At 44.6% G+C, this 14,982-nt stretch overlaps 2 protein-coding genes across 6 annotated transcripts; one reads left to right on the top strand and one right to left on the bottom strand.

The window, feature by feature from the left end:
- Window positions 1-15: 15 nt before the first annotated feature.
- lnx2a (ligand of numb-protein X 2a) lies at window positions 16-11,524 on the top strand. Of its 5 annotated transcripts, none has more exons than XM_085173307.1 (11): window positions 16-183; window positions 2,416-2,977; window positions 5,584-5,819; window positions 5,903-6,040; window positions 6,244-6,443; window positions 7,194-7,607; window positions 7,728-7,901; window positions 8,087-8,264; window positions 8,348-8,573; window positions 8,899-9,093; window positions 10,242-11,524. In XM_085173307.1, exons 2-11 carry the CDS (start codon window positions 2,574-2,576, stop codon window positions 10,375-10,377), a joined length of 2,301 nt encoding a protein of 766 aa, XP_085029433.1. In that variant the 5' UTR covers window positions 16-183; window positions 2,416-2,573; the 3' UTR covers window positions 10,378-11,524. The 5 variants fall into 5 exon arrangements, with proteins under 5 accessions (XP_085029433.1, XP_085029437.1, XP_085029436.1 ...); XM_085173311.1 differs by having other exon boundaries at window positions 17-183; window positions 8,935-9,093; XM_085173310.1 differs by lacking the exon at window positions 16-183 and adding an exon at window positions 191-1,612.
- Window positions 11,131-13,134, bottom strand: gtf3ab (general transcription factor IIIA, b). Its single transcript, XM_085173329.1, has 9 exons — window positions 12,933-13,134; window positions 12,726-12,820; window positions 12,527-12,623; window positions 12,364-12,452; window positions 12,200-12,273; window positions 12,050-12,130; window positions 11,738-11,970; window positions 11,439-11,492; window positions 11,131-11,344 (listed from the first exon to the last, which is right to left on the bottom strand). The coding sequence occupies exons 1-9, from the start codon at window positions 13,044-13,046 to the stop codon at window positions 11,216-11,218; spliced, it is 966 nt and encodes a 321-aa protein (XP_085029455.1). The 5' UTR covers window positions 13,047-13,134; the 3' UTR covers window positions 11,131-11,215.
- Between the last annotated feature and the right edge of the window lie 1,848 nt (window positions 13,135-14,982).

Below are 14,982 nucleotides of genomic sequence, written 5' to 3' on the forward strand. Positions count from 1 at the left end.
CCGCCCACTCGGTTTTGACGGACAGCAGTGGGCGGGGTCAGCGCTGCCAAAGGCACGGGGGCGTTTTCGTGCGGGTTTTGCGGAACGGTCCGTTGCGGTGGATGCGTGATTGAGGTCCCGCGGCTAATAATCACCCCCCTTTTTGGGGCCGGAGTGCACGGCGCGGAGGAGCCGCCGGAAAAGGTAACGTCACATCACATCTGCCTGCGCGAGCGGTGTCAGTGTGTGGCTGGCTTTGCTTTCTATGCTGCTGTCGCCTCATCGGTCCCAGGTTTTTCCGCTTGTGGGGAGGGTGGGATGGAGTCAGACAGATGGGGGGCAATGATTAAAAAAAAAATTCTGATATATGTAAGTGTGTGGGGCTTGCGTATTTGATCATGACACTGCAGTGGGAGCGCTCCCAAGGTAGATCAGGTCTATGCCAGAAAAAAATTATTGTAAATTTAAATTAAATCAGTGTCATTTTTTTGTTATCTTTGTGTGTCTGGGTGGTGTGGAGGGGGGTGGTTTAAGAAAAAAAGGCAGCCTATTGCAACAGACCTTGCAGAACAGCAGCAGCAGCAGGCCTGTTCCTGCAAGTGGCTACAGAGCCTTTTTTTTTAAGATAAGAGAGATGGGGTTTTATGAAAATGTAGGCTAAGCTGAGAGGACCTGAGATTTTAAATCTGTGGCCTAAAACATCATTTCATCTTCTTTGAAAATGTAATTCCTGCACACTGGACTGTCGTGTCCTGTAAGATTAGATTGTCATTTCGAACAATAACCAGAGAGACAAGAGTGTTATTTACTGAAATGGAAAGCAGTGCAATGACAATAACAACCCGGCCTTGGACTCTTATACACACATGTACACACACACTGTGTGGTGGGATTAAAAGAGATATTCTACAAGCATTTGCCAGTCTTCATATTGCTTGTATAAAGGAATCTGTTGCAACGGCTCTGTTTAAAACACGTTTAAGTGCTTTTCACTGCTCTGAAGTGCCATCACAGTGAAAACACGAAGACTTTACTTATTGATAAAGACCAGTCACAGGTACCTAAAAACGCCCTTGTGCTCGACGTGCGTGTTTGCTTTTGGTTGTGTAGACTTACGCTCGCATGTCTACGCGTATATGTGTGTTTATATGTGTGTTTGTTTGTGTGTGTGTGTGATGTGGTGATGTCACAGCTTTGTTATAGAAACAGAGAAGCCTTGTGTCCTCATGATTAATTCACGTCCAGCTGCGGGATAGAGACAGAAGCAGCCAGTCACACGCAGACAAGAGGAGCACGTACTTAAAGGAGGCTGAAATAAGTAACTACCGGTGGGGTGGCCAAGGAGACAGGAGGGACAGGTTGTCACAAGGAAAAAAAAAAAAAGACCCAGACGAGATGAAAAGAGCAGAAAAAAAACGACTCAAGGGGACTCTCATCATCATCGTCTGCGCTGTCTGACAAGCTTTCAGGCTGTACTGAGGAGGAGCAGAGCATCCTGCTGAGAGGAGTGCATCTGTTGTGTGGCTCCTCTGCATCCTTCTCTGGCTACACTCTGAATGTCAAGCCCCACTGAGCAGAACGGGATCCAGGTCGTCATGGAGACAGGAGCAGACCCTCGCTGGAACAGAGGCAGGTAGTCACTGTATCTTGGCTGGGCCCGCTGAGCGTAGAGGCACGCCCTCTGCTGTCGGCTGATAGCATCTGGCCCCTCGGAGGCTGGGCTAATAGAAGGGCCGAGGGGGTCTGAGGGGCTTTGGATGTGAAACGCTGTGGAAATGATCAGCGCACACTGTGGTGCATTAGCTCTGGGGACACGCTCTGCTCGCTGGAGTGCTATATTTCAAGACTTTGCTTTGGGCGTGTTCTCTTTCCGTTGTAGAGGAGACTGAGTTCATCTACTGTACCCAGCCTGAACCAAAAATATCAAGCGTTTTCCTTGGCTTCGCCCCCTTCCTTCCATCCGCTCTTCCATTCCATATTCTTATTCTTCCCTTGTACCTCTTTTCACATCCCATTGATCTCTTCTTCTTTCTCTTCTTCCACCTGTCTACGCTCCCTTCCATATCTTGTCGGCACCACTTTCCTTTTCTGCTGCTTTTCCAAGCTCAGTTTCTCTGATCTGTGCCCTCTCTCTGCCTCAATCCCAGATAATTCCCTCTCTGTGGAATTGGAAGATTGGAGCAGGCGAGAGCAAAAGAGAGATTATACTGCCAGATTAGTGGACAGAAGCAGCAATACATAATCTCAGCAGTGACATAAACGTGCGCGCGCACACACACACACACACACACACACGGTGTCACCCTCGGTCTCATGCAAACACGTGGGCACACGTGCACAAAGCATTTGCCACATGAATAAATGCCCAACACTTGTTGTCTTGTTTTTTTTCGGAAACAGCTGTTTAACTCTCTTGTTTTGGCCTCTGACCCACAGGGTGATGTGCCATCAGCCACTGGGGGGCATTTGTCCTCTCCGCCACCTGTTCAGCCTCTGAAGCTTATGGGATAGGAGTGTGTGCGCCCCTTCCCAACCGCTCTGCATCCCAGCTGGACTCAGTCGTGCCAAAGCTGAATTGCGTTGAAGGAGAAGACATGGGCAGCCCGGGCTCCGAGGTGGGTCTGGCTGGGTCCGTGGAGCCAGCTCTGGAGGCTCTGTGTCCTGAGTGTGGCCAGATCCACCGCAGCTGGGAAAACCACCTTTACAACTACCGTCTGGAAGTGGACGACGATCTGGTGTGCCACATCTGCCTGCAACCGCTGGTGCAGCCTCTCGATACGCCATGCGGACACACCTTCTGCGCCCGCTGCCTGCGTAGCTTCCTCCAGGAGAGGGACTTCTGCCCTCTGGACAGGACCCGGCTGCAGCTGCAGGCATGCCGCAGGTCCAGCATCCTGGTGCACAAGCTGCTGGACAAGCTGTCTGTGTCCTGCCCTTTGACCCCTGTCTGCTCCCTCAGCATGCCTCGCTGTGACCTGGAGGCGCACCTTAAACACAGGTAATAAAGCTTTTATGCAGACAGATGAATGCATGAGATCATTATGACACCGTGCATGCAGTCAGGATTTCATGAGCTTAGCTTCTCAGCTAACAAAGCCACCAGGCGATCGGTTGAACATCTTTTAGTAATAACCACAAGCAGCATTCAGGGCCAATCCGTCCTTGTGATTGGCTTGTTTTTCAGCTGAACCAGTGGAGATATCACAAATCAGAGTCCGCATCACATAGACTTACCCACCATTCTTAACCTTAAAGGTCTCCCCCATCCCGTGCACACGCTTTGGCTTTTGGCCCGTTTGGACCAGGTGCTGTGAGACCCTGCAGGGATTATTGGGCTGTAGGTCATGTGACGGGGGATTAGTGATTCCCTTTCGACAGTCATGGGTTGGCTGACCAGGAGCCTTCGTGTTCTCATTCTGCAACCATGCTGAGCAACTTCAACACCAGAGATCTTTTCAACCACTTCTTCTGTGAGACAGCCAAGGGCAACCCCGGCCTGTGGTGAGTCAAACGCAGTGGGGTGTGAGGTCAGCGTGACTCAGAATGACAAAAAGACATTATTTACTCACTGGTTTCCACTGTTTTTGTTATTTCAGTCTGTCTCTCGGTTTGCTTTGCCTCTTATTCTCTCTATCCTGCTTCCTCTGTTGCCATGTCTTGCACTGAAGTGCACGATTACGTGTGCGTGCATCGGTGTCAGGCTGTCATTGCTGCTTCAAATATGTAATTCAAGCAGTATGTGATGATGTGTTTGTGCCTGGTTAAGGCATTAAAACCAGTGCTCTTGATCTTTAAGAAGACTCCTTTCTAGTTGAATTTCTTCAGAGTATTTACAGTGTTTTGACGTTGGTTTATTGACTGGTTTTCCACTGTCCTCCTAACACCTCGATTAAGTTGAGGAGATTTTCCTTAACAAGATCAGGGTAACAGACTATCACTTACAGTCCTTTAAAAGCTTTTCTGAGTCAGCTGTTTTTCTATAAAAGAATCCCTTTTAAAGAAACGCTGTGTAGCAAAGTGCCAGCCGGTGAAGCCGAAAGTCAACAAGATAACGGTAAATGGTCAAATGTTGCGTAACAACACCAGTTGTCGTCTTCTAGTGAGGCTGTAAGGGCAAAATCTCTTGAGTGTATCCCCTTTAAACATTTATTCTTAAAAGTATCTGCATCCCGGTCTTGCCTCAGGAAAGAATACATGCGTAAGGTTGTGTTGACAAGATAAGGAAAGATGGTCTAACAGATCACACAAGGTCACCACGAGGACTAACGCGACATTCTTTAGCAAAGCTTAAATCTCGGCCTCATGCGAGCTCACCGCTCCCCTGCAGACTTAGGTTTAAGATAGCAGCCAACAGCCTGCCGTTGTGTTTGTGTGACTTTAAAAGTCAACATTGTTTTTGTTGAAGATTAGGGATCAGACATTAGATTAAAAGAGGAGGACACGGTGTTCCACGATGACTACGGTGGGCTGCTTCATTTTGTTGCCAGTGTACGTGTGAGGAATGAACTTTCACTGTCCCTGGAAAAAAAACAAAGGAACCAAATGACTACATCTATGTGAGCAGAAGTCTTTGTTTTTAGCATTTACCCGTTTTCCTGTCAAAATTATTTGTTCTTTGCAAAAACGAAAGATTAGACAAGGAAGGAAATTCCTTAAAGAAAACAAAATTACTCTGTGTCACAAGGGATTAAACACCTGTCACCTCTAAGCTACCACTTACAGTAATAAAGGAAATTAAGGCTGACACCATACTGACCCTTTGAGGGAGTCGTTGTGCGTTTATTTTTAAATTGTTTCTAAGTGAAGTGTTTCTATTTTTGTAGGCGAAGAAGGGACACGTCGTCCTGTGTTTCTTTTTTAAGGAAACGTTTTATAATTAACTTGTAGCTCATTATCTGATCTCAGAGCTATTCATACAACAAATCAGCAGTTTTCTCTGTTTTCAGCTTCTCAGATGTGAGCATTTGCTGGCCTTTGCCTTTGGGAATTTGGGAAAGACGTCTTTTTTCGCTGTTTTATGGCTTTGAAGTGCTTCCTAGCATAGAATTCCCATTCTTCCCAGAGCTTTAAGATCTTCATGTTGCTTGAAAAATTAGATGATGTTATTAATTCAAGACAGTTTAAAGGGTCAAGGCTAATTTACAACTGAAAATCACAACCACAAAAACAGACTTTTTCTTTTTTTTTTTTTGCTTCTTTTTCCTGGCATTTTATCCTTGTAAAGCCTGAACCAGGACAAAATTGCCAGAAAATTGTAATTTTTAGTGTTTATTCAATCTTCTAACAAATTTTAAAAATCAAAAATCTTAAATATGAATTTGCATAGTAGTTAGGGTTACAAAAAAAAAAAAACCTCACTATAGCACTATAAGTGCACTATAAGTGTCTGCATGTTTCTGGAGCTTCACTTGTGCTTCACTGATTTAATTTTGGAATTTTAGAAAGAACCTGTTAACTGAAGTCATTGTAAACTTCAGCAGTGTAAGAAAACAAATCTCTCAAGTTTTCTTCTCCTGTGAGCGAGCACCGCATCAAGTTAACTGAGCTTGGTTTTCTTTACATGTCGGATGGGGTGATACACTGACACCTGTTGCTTGATGAAAGGTGTCCAGGGATGCAGAGTCAGCAGACAAATGGGGACGGTCCACGATGCGAGAGCGGGGATGAGCGAGCAATGGTGACCAGCCCTCCCAGGTCACCGCATACACCACAGACAGACCTGAGGGACCGCACGCCGTCACCGCCCTCTGGACCCAATAACAGCAGCGGTAATGGGCCTGTGTGGACAAATGATGCCGGCCTTGACAACCCAGCCTTTGAGGAAAGCACCGAAGAAGACAGTAAGTTGATCTATTGACCTTGGATTGTCAGTAAAGTTAATAATATAGCTGTCATCCATCTCTTCGTGTCCTTCTGCCTGTAGGTGTAGTAGGGTTGGAGTGTGTGGTTCCCAGGGTGAAGCGGCCCCTCAGTAATCCCTGTATCCATCTCCTGCGCTCCGTTAGCTCCACCTCCTCTGGCTGGGACTGCCCTGAATCCCCGCCTCTGTCTGCTGAGGAGGGTATGACATCATCTGTTCCTTTCACTGAGGATCTTCTCAAAGGGACCTTGGATAATGAAATACCTTACTTCCTTACGAGCTGTAGTCTTATACAAAAAATGGATAATCACATCCAGTCAGCTTTGTGCTAAAAGTTGGAAAGATGTGGAAATTACTTTCTTAAGGGAAGCTTTTTTTGATAATGTCACTGGTGTCTCCTCTAGGCTGTGTGAAGCTCCCCTCCCTTCCTGAAGGAGAGATAACTGCCATAGAGGTCCACCGTGCAAACCCATATGTAGAGCTGGGAATCAGCATTGTTGGTGGAAATGAGACGCCTCTCATCAACATCGTGATTCAGGAAGTTTACCGAGATGGGGTCATTGCAAGAGACGGGAGGCTGCTGGCCGGGGATCAGATACTCCAGGTGAGAGATCAGTTTCAGGTGTAAATTTTCAGTGTTTTCAGAGAGTGTTTGGAAGATTTGTTGAAGACAGGAGCTTAATAAACATTTTATTAGGAGTCTGTGGGAGATGTGCTGCAGATAGTGCAGCGCTGTGAATATTGTAAACAGTGGAGTAGGGCACATTGTTCTGGATATGCTGTGTGACTGCTACATTTCTAAATTATCCTGACTATCAGTTTCAACATTGTGTTTTGGGGAAAAATATCTACGTATATATTTTTGGATAGTTTAGAGCTTCACTTAGAAATTAGCCAGTTGTTTTCTCTCAGCACCACATTTACTTTCGTCTTAGTCAACTTTCTATTTTTGGTCTACTATTAAAAGCTCCTCTAATCAATAGTCTTCAGTTAATGGTAATCAGATGAGTACTTGTAGTTGAAAGGGATCACCCTTAGTGAGCAGTTCACTAATAGTCATGATCTGTAGAAGATGTTAGCACCCTTTGGCACACTGTTGTGGTTTTAAGGTTCTATTTACGGTCCATTTCCATGAGAAAGCTCCAGAGAGCAGACAGACACAATTTAGTTACCTTTCAGACAGGGGAAGCTATAAATGCTGTATTTCTTTCTCAGTTGTTTTTGGTGTTGACCAAAACAGAGCTAAAAGGAAATGAGTGTGCGACTTAAATGCGTCAGATAGCTAAGAATCTGGTCATGTTTCAAAGCTAGCTTGCTCATCTAGTTTTTATTTTCCATTCCTCTCCACTCCAAGGTGAACAATGTGGACATCAGTAACGTGCCACACAGTTTTGCTCGCTCCACCCTGGCCCGCCCCTGCACCACCCTGCAGCTGACTGTACTCCGGGAGCGTCGCTGTGCCTCCCGGGCACCTCCCTCCTCTTCCTCCTCCACCCCAGCAGTCCCCCATGCCCCCTGCTCCACTCCCGAAGTCACCCCACCCAGCCCAGCCACTCTGAGAATCACCCTGCATAAGCGAGACTCCACAGAGCAGCTTGGAATCAAGCTGGTACGGCGAACGGATGAGTCAGGGGTGTTTGTGTTAGATCTCCTGGAGGGAGGCCTGGCTGCCAAGGATGGCAGACTGCGGAGTAACGACCGCGTGCTGGCAGTCAATGAACAGGACTTGCGACACGGCACCCCAGAGCAAGCTGCTCAGATCATACAGGTGCAGTTTGTTCATTTGGGTCTACAATCCTGGATTTCCCTTTTGGTTTTACAGACAGGGGCTGAAAAATAATTTTGCTACTTCAGATTTGTCTCTAAAGCACAGATTCTGCCTTTTCAGGCCAGTGGAGAACGAGTCCACCTGCTGATTGGCCGACCCAGCAAACCAACTCCACCGCCGCCGCCAAAATCAAGCTCCACCAGAGACCTTTACTGCCTTGATCACTTCCTGCCTAACCACAGCTCTACCCCGAGTCCTGTGGCCATACACCTGTCCCGCACCAGCACCCACAGAGTGAGGACATGACTTGCCCTTTTTGTTTCACCTTTACTTCGTTATAAAATTAGATTTTATGAGATCAAAATCTAAACTGAGGTTTAAAAGTAATACAATGAAAAGAGTCTACTTTTTTTTTTTTTTTTTTTTTTTTTTTTTGCCATATTGAGCCTGTGTCAAGCCTGTGTTTCGATTGCTCCCAGGACCTGTCCCAGTGTGTGACCTGTAAGGAGAAACACATCACTGTGAAGAAGGAACCACACGAGTCTCTGGGCATGACTGTTGCAGGAGGGCGGGGCAGCAAGAGCGGGGAGCTGCCGATCTTTGTGACGAGCGTCCAACCGCATGGCTGCTTGTCGAGGGATGGGCGAATCAAAAGAGGTGAACGCTTCCTCTGGACCGATTGAGCCACAACCCAAACATCACATCAGAAAACCACTGCATCTTCTCGCTTCCTCTCTCAGGTGATGTGCTGCTGAGCATCAACGGGCAGGATTTGACCTACCTGAGCCACAGTGAGGCCGTGGGCACCTTGAAGGCCAGCGCTGCGTCGCCCTCGGTCCAGCTGCGAGTGCTCGAGGTCAGCATGGTGGAAGAGCAGGACCATGATGAGCTGCTGCCTCACACTCACGACAGTGACTTTGATGCCAACTGGTCCCCCTCGTGGGTCATGTGGCTGGGCCTGCCCAGGTGAGCACACAGAGGAAATACAATATAGTTCTGGATGTGTGATTGTGTTTTGTGATATGGTGGTGTTGTCAGCAGCTTCAAACAGGACATTATACAATAAAGAAAAGCTTGTATCTTCATTAAATGTCATGTTTTTCTTGTTTTTATCTTAACTAATTATATATTAACTTTCTGATTTGTGGGCTTTGTGCTGATTGGTTGGTTATTTGTCACATTTTCGCAGGGATTTTTTTTTTTACTATGTATTAAAAATATCAACATGAGCGTCCTGAATCTGTTCGTGGGATCATAATCAATCTATCTGTCTGTCCATCTGTCTGTCCAGCCCTCCTTCACTCTGCTCTCCACCCTCTCCTTGCAGCTACCTGCACAGTAGCCATGAGATTGTTCTGCGCAGGAGCCATCCTGGCAGCTGGGGATTTAGCATCGTCGGGGGATATGAGGAAAGCCATGGCAACCAGGCGTTCTTTATCAAGACCATCGTCCTCGGCACACCCGCATACTATGACGGCCGCCTCAAGTGAGTGATCAGTTGTGCTTAATATGATAATCTGTGGCTTACAAAAACGGGGGGGGGGGAATAAATAAATTACTTTGTGTGATTTTTACTTCAGGCTTTAAGAAGAAATATGTGTATAATGATCATTATAATCCAGGCTGTCTGCTTGAGGCTTTTGAGGCTTCAGCAAGTACAGAGCAAAGGGTTAGTTCAAGCTCTGCTGTAATCCTGGCAGATCAGCTGAGCTCTGTGCCAGCCTAAATTGGACAGTGGCTCATCTGATACCTTTCATCCAATTGGTAAATCTCAGATAGGGCACTCTGTTTAAGCTGCTTTAGCCTGCCCAAAGTTATTATACAACTGCTGTCCACTTTGCAACCCATCACCACCCTGGCTCCTCCTTTTCACATTGTGTCTGACCTAATCAGTGTTTTCATACCTGATCTCCCTGTGAAATATAAATTACTACAGAAATAACTATTCTTTTGATTGTAGTGGTCCTGACTGAACCTATTTAACAGCTGTAAGGCTCAAAAGGCCCACATTTGTAGTGTGCCATTATTTTTTATGCTAATATTTAGAGGCATAACTGTCCTATCTATTGTCATAATGCAGCTAGCAAGCAATAAAATAATTCAGTTCTTTTGCTCATCTGTGCATATATCAAAACAAATAACATCTATTGTAGGTTTTAAAAAGTTACAGTAGATATGTCTTCTCTCTGAGTATTTTCCTTCCTTTCTCTGTACCCTTTTTGTGTCAGTACTACAAAAAATATTCAGAATAAAGGTAGTGATATTTTTTTTCCTTTTGCCAAAAAGTCTTTTTGGGGAAAAAAAGCAAACAATGAAATAATCCTAATAAGTATAATCTGTATGCCACAGAGCTTTGTTTTCTAAAACCTATTAAAAACACCTCCCCTAGCCACTCTGTTACACAAGGTTACATGTTACTAAAATACAGCTGCACAGCTTATTGTGGGAAATTCACAAGTGCCATTAAAGATGAGTTCAAATTGTACCCTGCAATTATTTTAATTGCAAATTAATATGCTGATGATCACAGTCATCTCAAAAGGCTCGTCTTCATGTATGTAGTGCTGTTTGAGCCCAAACCTATCAGGTCCTGTTTCTAAGCCTATGATAACATGTCTCTCTTTGTCATCTCAGGTGTGGTGACATGATAGTGGCAGTCAACGGCCTGTCGACAGCAGGAATGAGCCACTCGGCCCTGGTGCCCATGCTGAAAGAGCAGCGCAGCCGGGTGGCGCTTACTGTAGTCTCCTGGCCTGGCAGCCTGGTATAGCTGGGCCAGATCATGAGCAGGCTGCGCACTCCATAGAGTCCACCCAGAATGTTCTATATTGGGAACGACCTTGGCCAAAGTGAACTGGTACGTGCTACTGTACATCGCTCCATATCGGGCTTAATCCAGGACCAAACGCATTCAGAACTACTGAAGACCCAGCAGGACCCAAGCCTGTCCTGACCAGGTGGGAACTGATCCAGATCGTGCCACGTCACGCGACAGACTGCACTCTCACACACACTGCTGTGATCATATGGTCATGTTGTCTTCACTCCCACGGGGAGAATAGTACTGCAACTGTTAACAGGCAATCTGTGCTGTAGTCACCTCACCAGGCAGTTGTAGAATCCAGGGCTATATTCAGGTGGATGCATCGATGCAGGTAGAGATTAAATATTTTTGAGGAGTAGTCTGCGATCTGCTGTGATCTAGGATAATTGACAGTTAATCAGTTTAATCGAGATCTTCTGCAAGACCAGTGCTGTATCCAGCTGAATGAGCCTCAGGCCTTATTAGAAACCTGCCGCACCCTTGGGGCTCAACTGCCCTTAGGCCTCATCACCATGATAAACCAGCTGCAATAGCAGCTGGAGTTTTATACATGTGTTTGAATGTGTGCTGTTTGTTTAATAAACACTTCCTGCAAAGGATTCATGACTTTACAGTGTCATTTTCCACTTTGTAAATGAATGCTGAAAGCCATTTTGGCATATTACACCAACAGCTATAGAAGCATTGCTGCAGTAATAGTGCATTGATGAGGCTTTTATTCACAAACAAAAACAGAAATGTGATGTTTCATCATTAAAGAACACATCCAGGTCTTAACGCAGCCTCAAGGTCTGTTATTCTCCAAAGTTGTGCTGTGTAGCTTTGCAGCAAGCTCGTTGGCCTCCGCTTGATTAGCTGCAGCTGCCAGTCCAGCCCGCTGTGCCATGGGCCGATTCTTTTTAGGATGCAGTTTCTGGAAGAGGAGTAAAGAACCAATGCTGTAACATATTCAAGGACAATGTGGGGGAAAAGCCATCACCCCAAATCCATTTTAAGGTCAATAGTACCTTCAGCTTTTTCTTTGCTGGGTCATGTACCACTCCATGTCGCCACAGGCTTTCCTAATTAACAGCAAAGCAAGGAGAAAATAATTTAGTTTCTGGATTGGGAAAAGAAAAAGAAAAGCCCTGCCATATATAATGAAGGTTACAGGAAGTTGTTCATCACTGAAAACAATGTAGTCTGAGAAAAATCTCAGTTCGTCAACCTCTTAAGGAATTAACCCACGTCATCACCATTGTTGGACAACACTGGCTTGAAAGTTATACATATACATTTAATTCTATACACTGAAGTGCAGGTTCACCTTCATGGCAAAGCTCCTGTTACAGCCAGGAACAGCACAGCTGAAGGGCTTCTTCCCCTCATGGTCTCCCAGCACGTGGCTCTCCAAGTTGAAGCGGCGAGTGAACTTTTTCTCACAACCTTCTTTGGGGCACGGAAACATTCTCTTTTCCCCGGAGTGAACGCGAAGCTCATGCAGGCGCAAGAACCAGAAGTTGCTGAACAGCTTGTTGCACCGTCCACACAGCACCTTGTCTGAGACCAGAGGAGTAGTTAGCGTTTTACAGCTGGCATGAGAGTCACATGGCATCAGTGCTTCCTAGAGTTTTTATACCTTTGTGTTCTTTTCTGTGCTTCAGATAATCTGACCAAGTTTTTCCCTGAAAAGGACACCCTTCAGTCTCACAAGGGTAGCCTGCCGCAGAAAGACAAAGGTTTTACTTGAGCACTCACTTTAAGAGAAATTCACTGCTCTGGTACCAACCTTCATGCATTTTCTCATGATGCTTCAGTTTTTTAAGAGTGAGAAATTCTCTCGTGCATCCAGTCAAGGAACAACTTAAAAAGAAATACGAGGTTAAATTTGAAATTGTCAAATACATGGAAAAAAACAAAACAAAAACACAAGTCCTTGCATCAGCCACTCACTGAAAAGGCAGACTCTCTTGGTGCTCACACTGATGAGCTTTCAGCTGGTTCCTCTTGTTGAATTCCTTTTCACAGCCCTGATGATCACACTGAAAAAGCAGCAGAATCAAACAAATATAAAGAAATCACAGGACAACTTAAAAGAAAATAAGCCTAGCCATACTTGAAATTGCTTTTCCTGTTGCTGATGGACTCGGGCCATGTGGTTCTTCAGGCTGGCGTTCCTGACAAAGGCCTTGGAGCAACCATCAGCCGGACACCTGGAGAGCAAAGAAGGTAACTGTTCAGAGCAATCAAAAGTGCTTTTTGTTTTGTTTTTTTAACCTAATGACTTGACAATTAGGCACAAACTGCTTGCTTACTTGTGTGGCTTTTCCCCACTGTGACTGAGCTCATGTCTGGTGAGTTGGTAGCGGGTGCAGAAGCTCTTGTCACAGCTCTCACAGGAGAATGGTTTCTAAGATTTAACATAAGGCCAGGGAGCACTTAGCAGCCATTCAATCAGCCACATTCAATTCTCACATCAGCTATTTATTGTTTCATGCTTCTAGCATTTCTGAGCCACTTACCAATCCTGTGTGTTTGCAAAGGTGAGCATCAAGCCTCCACGGTTTACTGAATGTAGCTTTACAATCAGAAAATGAGCAAACATAAGTTTTTTGACTTTGCAACCTCTCCCCCATCTTAAATAAGAGATGTCAGGTGTGGCCAAGGAGTAAACTTTTGTTTTCTTTTAATCGGTGCAGGACACTGAGTGACCTACATCCACCACCTCTGGTGTATTTAATTTATATGATTGGAATGTACCAATTGAGGCAAAAGGGGGTGTTGTGCCTCATTGAAATGATAAAATGTTAAGCATTCTGCAGTCACCTACATTTACGGGTTACTTAATTTAGCATGTAAGACGCTAGAAATGATTTAGACCCGATGATACTCAAACATTATAAAAGTCCAAGAGTCTTTCCTCTACAATGATTGATACAGGCTTTAAAAATGTCCTTGCAGTAGGTTTCTCTATCAGCTGATCTGCTGTGTGGCACACAGCCCCAGAGAGAGGCGACTGCCTGTCTCCATTAATCACACACACACATTGAATTTACTCCACTAATCTTAATCTTATCAACCCTCCAATAAGGCTCTCTGATTGGTGTGATTTATGGTTGTCTGAAATATTTCTTCAGTGAGCTCCTTGTAAGCAGCACACCTGAAACTAAATCAAATCACCTTTGAAAAGAAGACATTAGTGCAAATATATATATATATATATATATATATATATATATATATATCCAATAAAATTAGTCACACTTTAATTTTAAAAATATTTTTAACATATGAATTTCTCATTTTGGTGGTTTAAGTGTTAGCATTTGTAAAAACATGTAACTTAAGTTGTGTATATATATATATACAGCAGTATCCAAAGAATATAGAGACACTATATCAACAAACTGTACTTAATAAACCCAGGATGTTTGATATTTTATAAATCCAGTGTTGCAATAGAACAAAAGTGTTCTTTCACACATTTTTAAGCCTTAAATAAATTGAGCCCAAATTTTAAGGCTTTAAAAAAAATCATTCACTGACAATCCAGTGACATTATCTGCTTGTCTAAACATTACAGATCACCCTGTGCGCCCATGCCGTGCTCTCATGTGAAACCTTTGACTGATTTTTGTGAATAAGGCCTATTGAGAGCCTGTTGGGCGTTCCCTCAATGCCCTCCCACGCTTCAGGCAAGCATGCTGGGGTCAGTTGACACTGTTATCAATGTCCCCCTCTTTTCTTCCGGCTCCTCCCCCGACTACCAACACCACCGCCACCTGTGCTGTCACAGACGGAATCAATACAGCTGGCCCAATACCTACATGTATGGCCGTGCCTACACCTGTCTCTGATAACCACACAGATTCTCACCCCACCTATCACACCCACAGATACTGCATGTTTGACCTGCAGTGGGATTTTCTTGTGCTTTTGTAAGCCCTTCAGGCCAATCCCAAACACTCTGTCACACTCACACTTGCATCACATTCTCAGATATTAGTCTCACAATTTCCGAGGGTCTTTTTTTCCAACCAAGACCTGGGAGAATAAGAGGGATGATGAGGCCTCAGAGGGGAATAAGATCACAATGAAAACCACCAGTTCACCCATATGGCAAAAATACATATCCTTTGTTGGTTTTCACTGGAATTTCACATGGGCTCATCACAGAACAGCAACTAAAGTAGCTAACTCAGTTATTTCAGAACTCTGGGCTAAAGCAGAAGGTTGAAGTAGCTGTAGCTAACTTTCATTTTTACACAAGATTTCTAAGCAAGTTTAATAATGTTACAGATAAGTAGAAAAAATTGTTACAAAAAATAAATAAATAAAGCTGCTGGAACATGAAATACCCCTAACATCAACGTATCAGCAGCAATACAGTCTACTGCACGTATAGTTAAATATTCTCTTATGAATCTTTTGTACATTTACTCAATCGCAATTATGAAAATGGAAGAACTCCTTAATTTTTCCTTAGCTACCTGTTTTTGATTTATTTCTTTTTTGAGAAGCAGCATAGAGCACATGCAAGGAGGATCTACCCATCGCTGAATCTGTTAAGAA

Source organism: Neolamprologus multifasciatus, chromosome 9, assembly GCF_963576455.1.
Source record: "Neolamprologus multifasciatus chromosome 9, fNeoMul1.2, whole genome shotgun sequence".
Taxonomy (NCBI): domain Eukaryota; kingdom Metazoa; phylum Chordata; class Actinopteri; order Cichliformes; family Cichlidae; genus Neolamprologus; species Neolamprologus multifasciatus.

Bases quoted from the DNA above. Each gene is read 5' to 3' on its own strand.
- lnx2a (XM_085173307.1), top strand. From the start codon at position 2,574: ATGGGCAGCCCGGGCTCCGAGGTGGGTCTGGCTGGGTCCGTGGAGCCA. The intron at 2,978-5,583 runs GTAATAAAGCTT...GCTTGATGAAAG, and splicing joins GAGGCGCACCTTAAACACAG to GTGTCCAGGGATGCAGAGTC. The intron at 6,444-7,193 runs GTGAGAGATCAG...CTCCACTCCAAG, and splicing joins CCGGGGATCAGATACTCCAG to GTGAACAATGTGGACATCAG.
- gtf3ab (XM_085173329.1), bottom strand. From the start codon at position 13,046: ATGGGGGAGAGGTTGCAAAGTCAAAAAACTTATGTTTGCTCATTTTCT. The intron at 12,274-12,363 runs GTGAGTGGCTGA...TTTCTTTTTAAG, and splicing joins CAAGAGAGTCTGCCTTTTCA to TTGTTCCTTGACTGGATGCA. The intron at 11,971-12,049 runs GTATAAAAACTC...CTCTGGTCTCAG, and splicing joins GCACAGAAAAGAACACAAAG to ACAAGGTGCTGTGTGGACGG.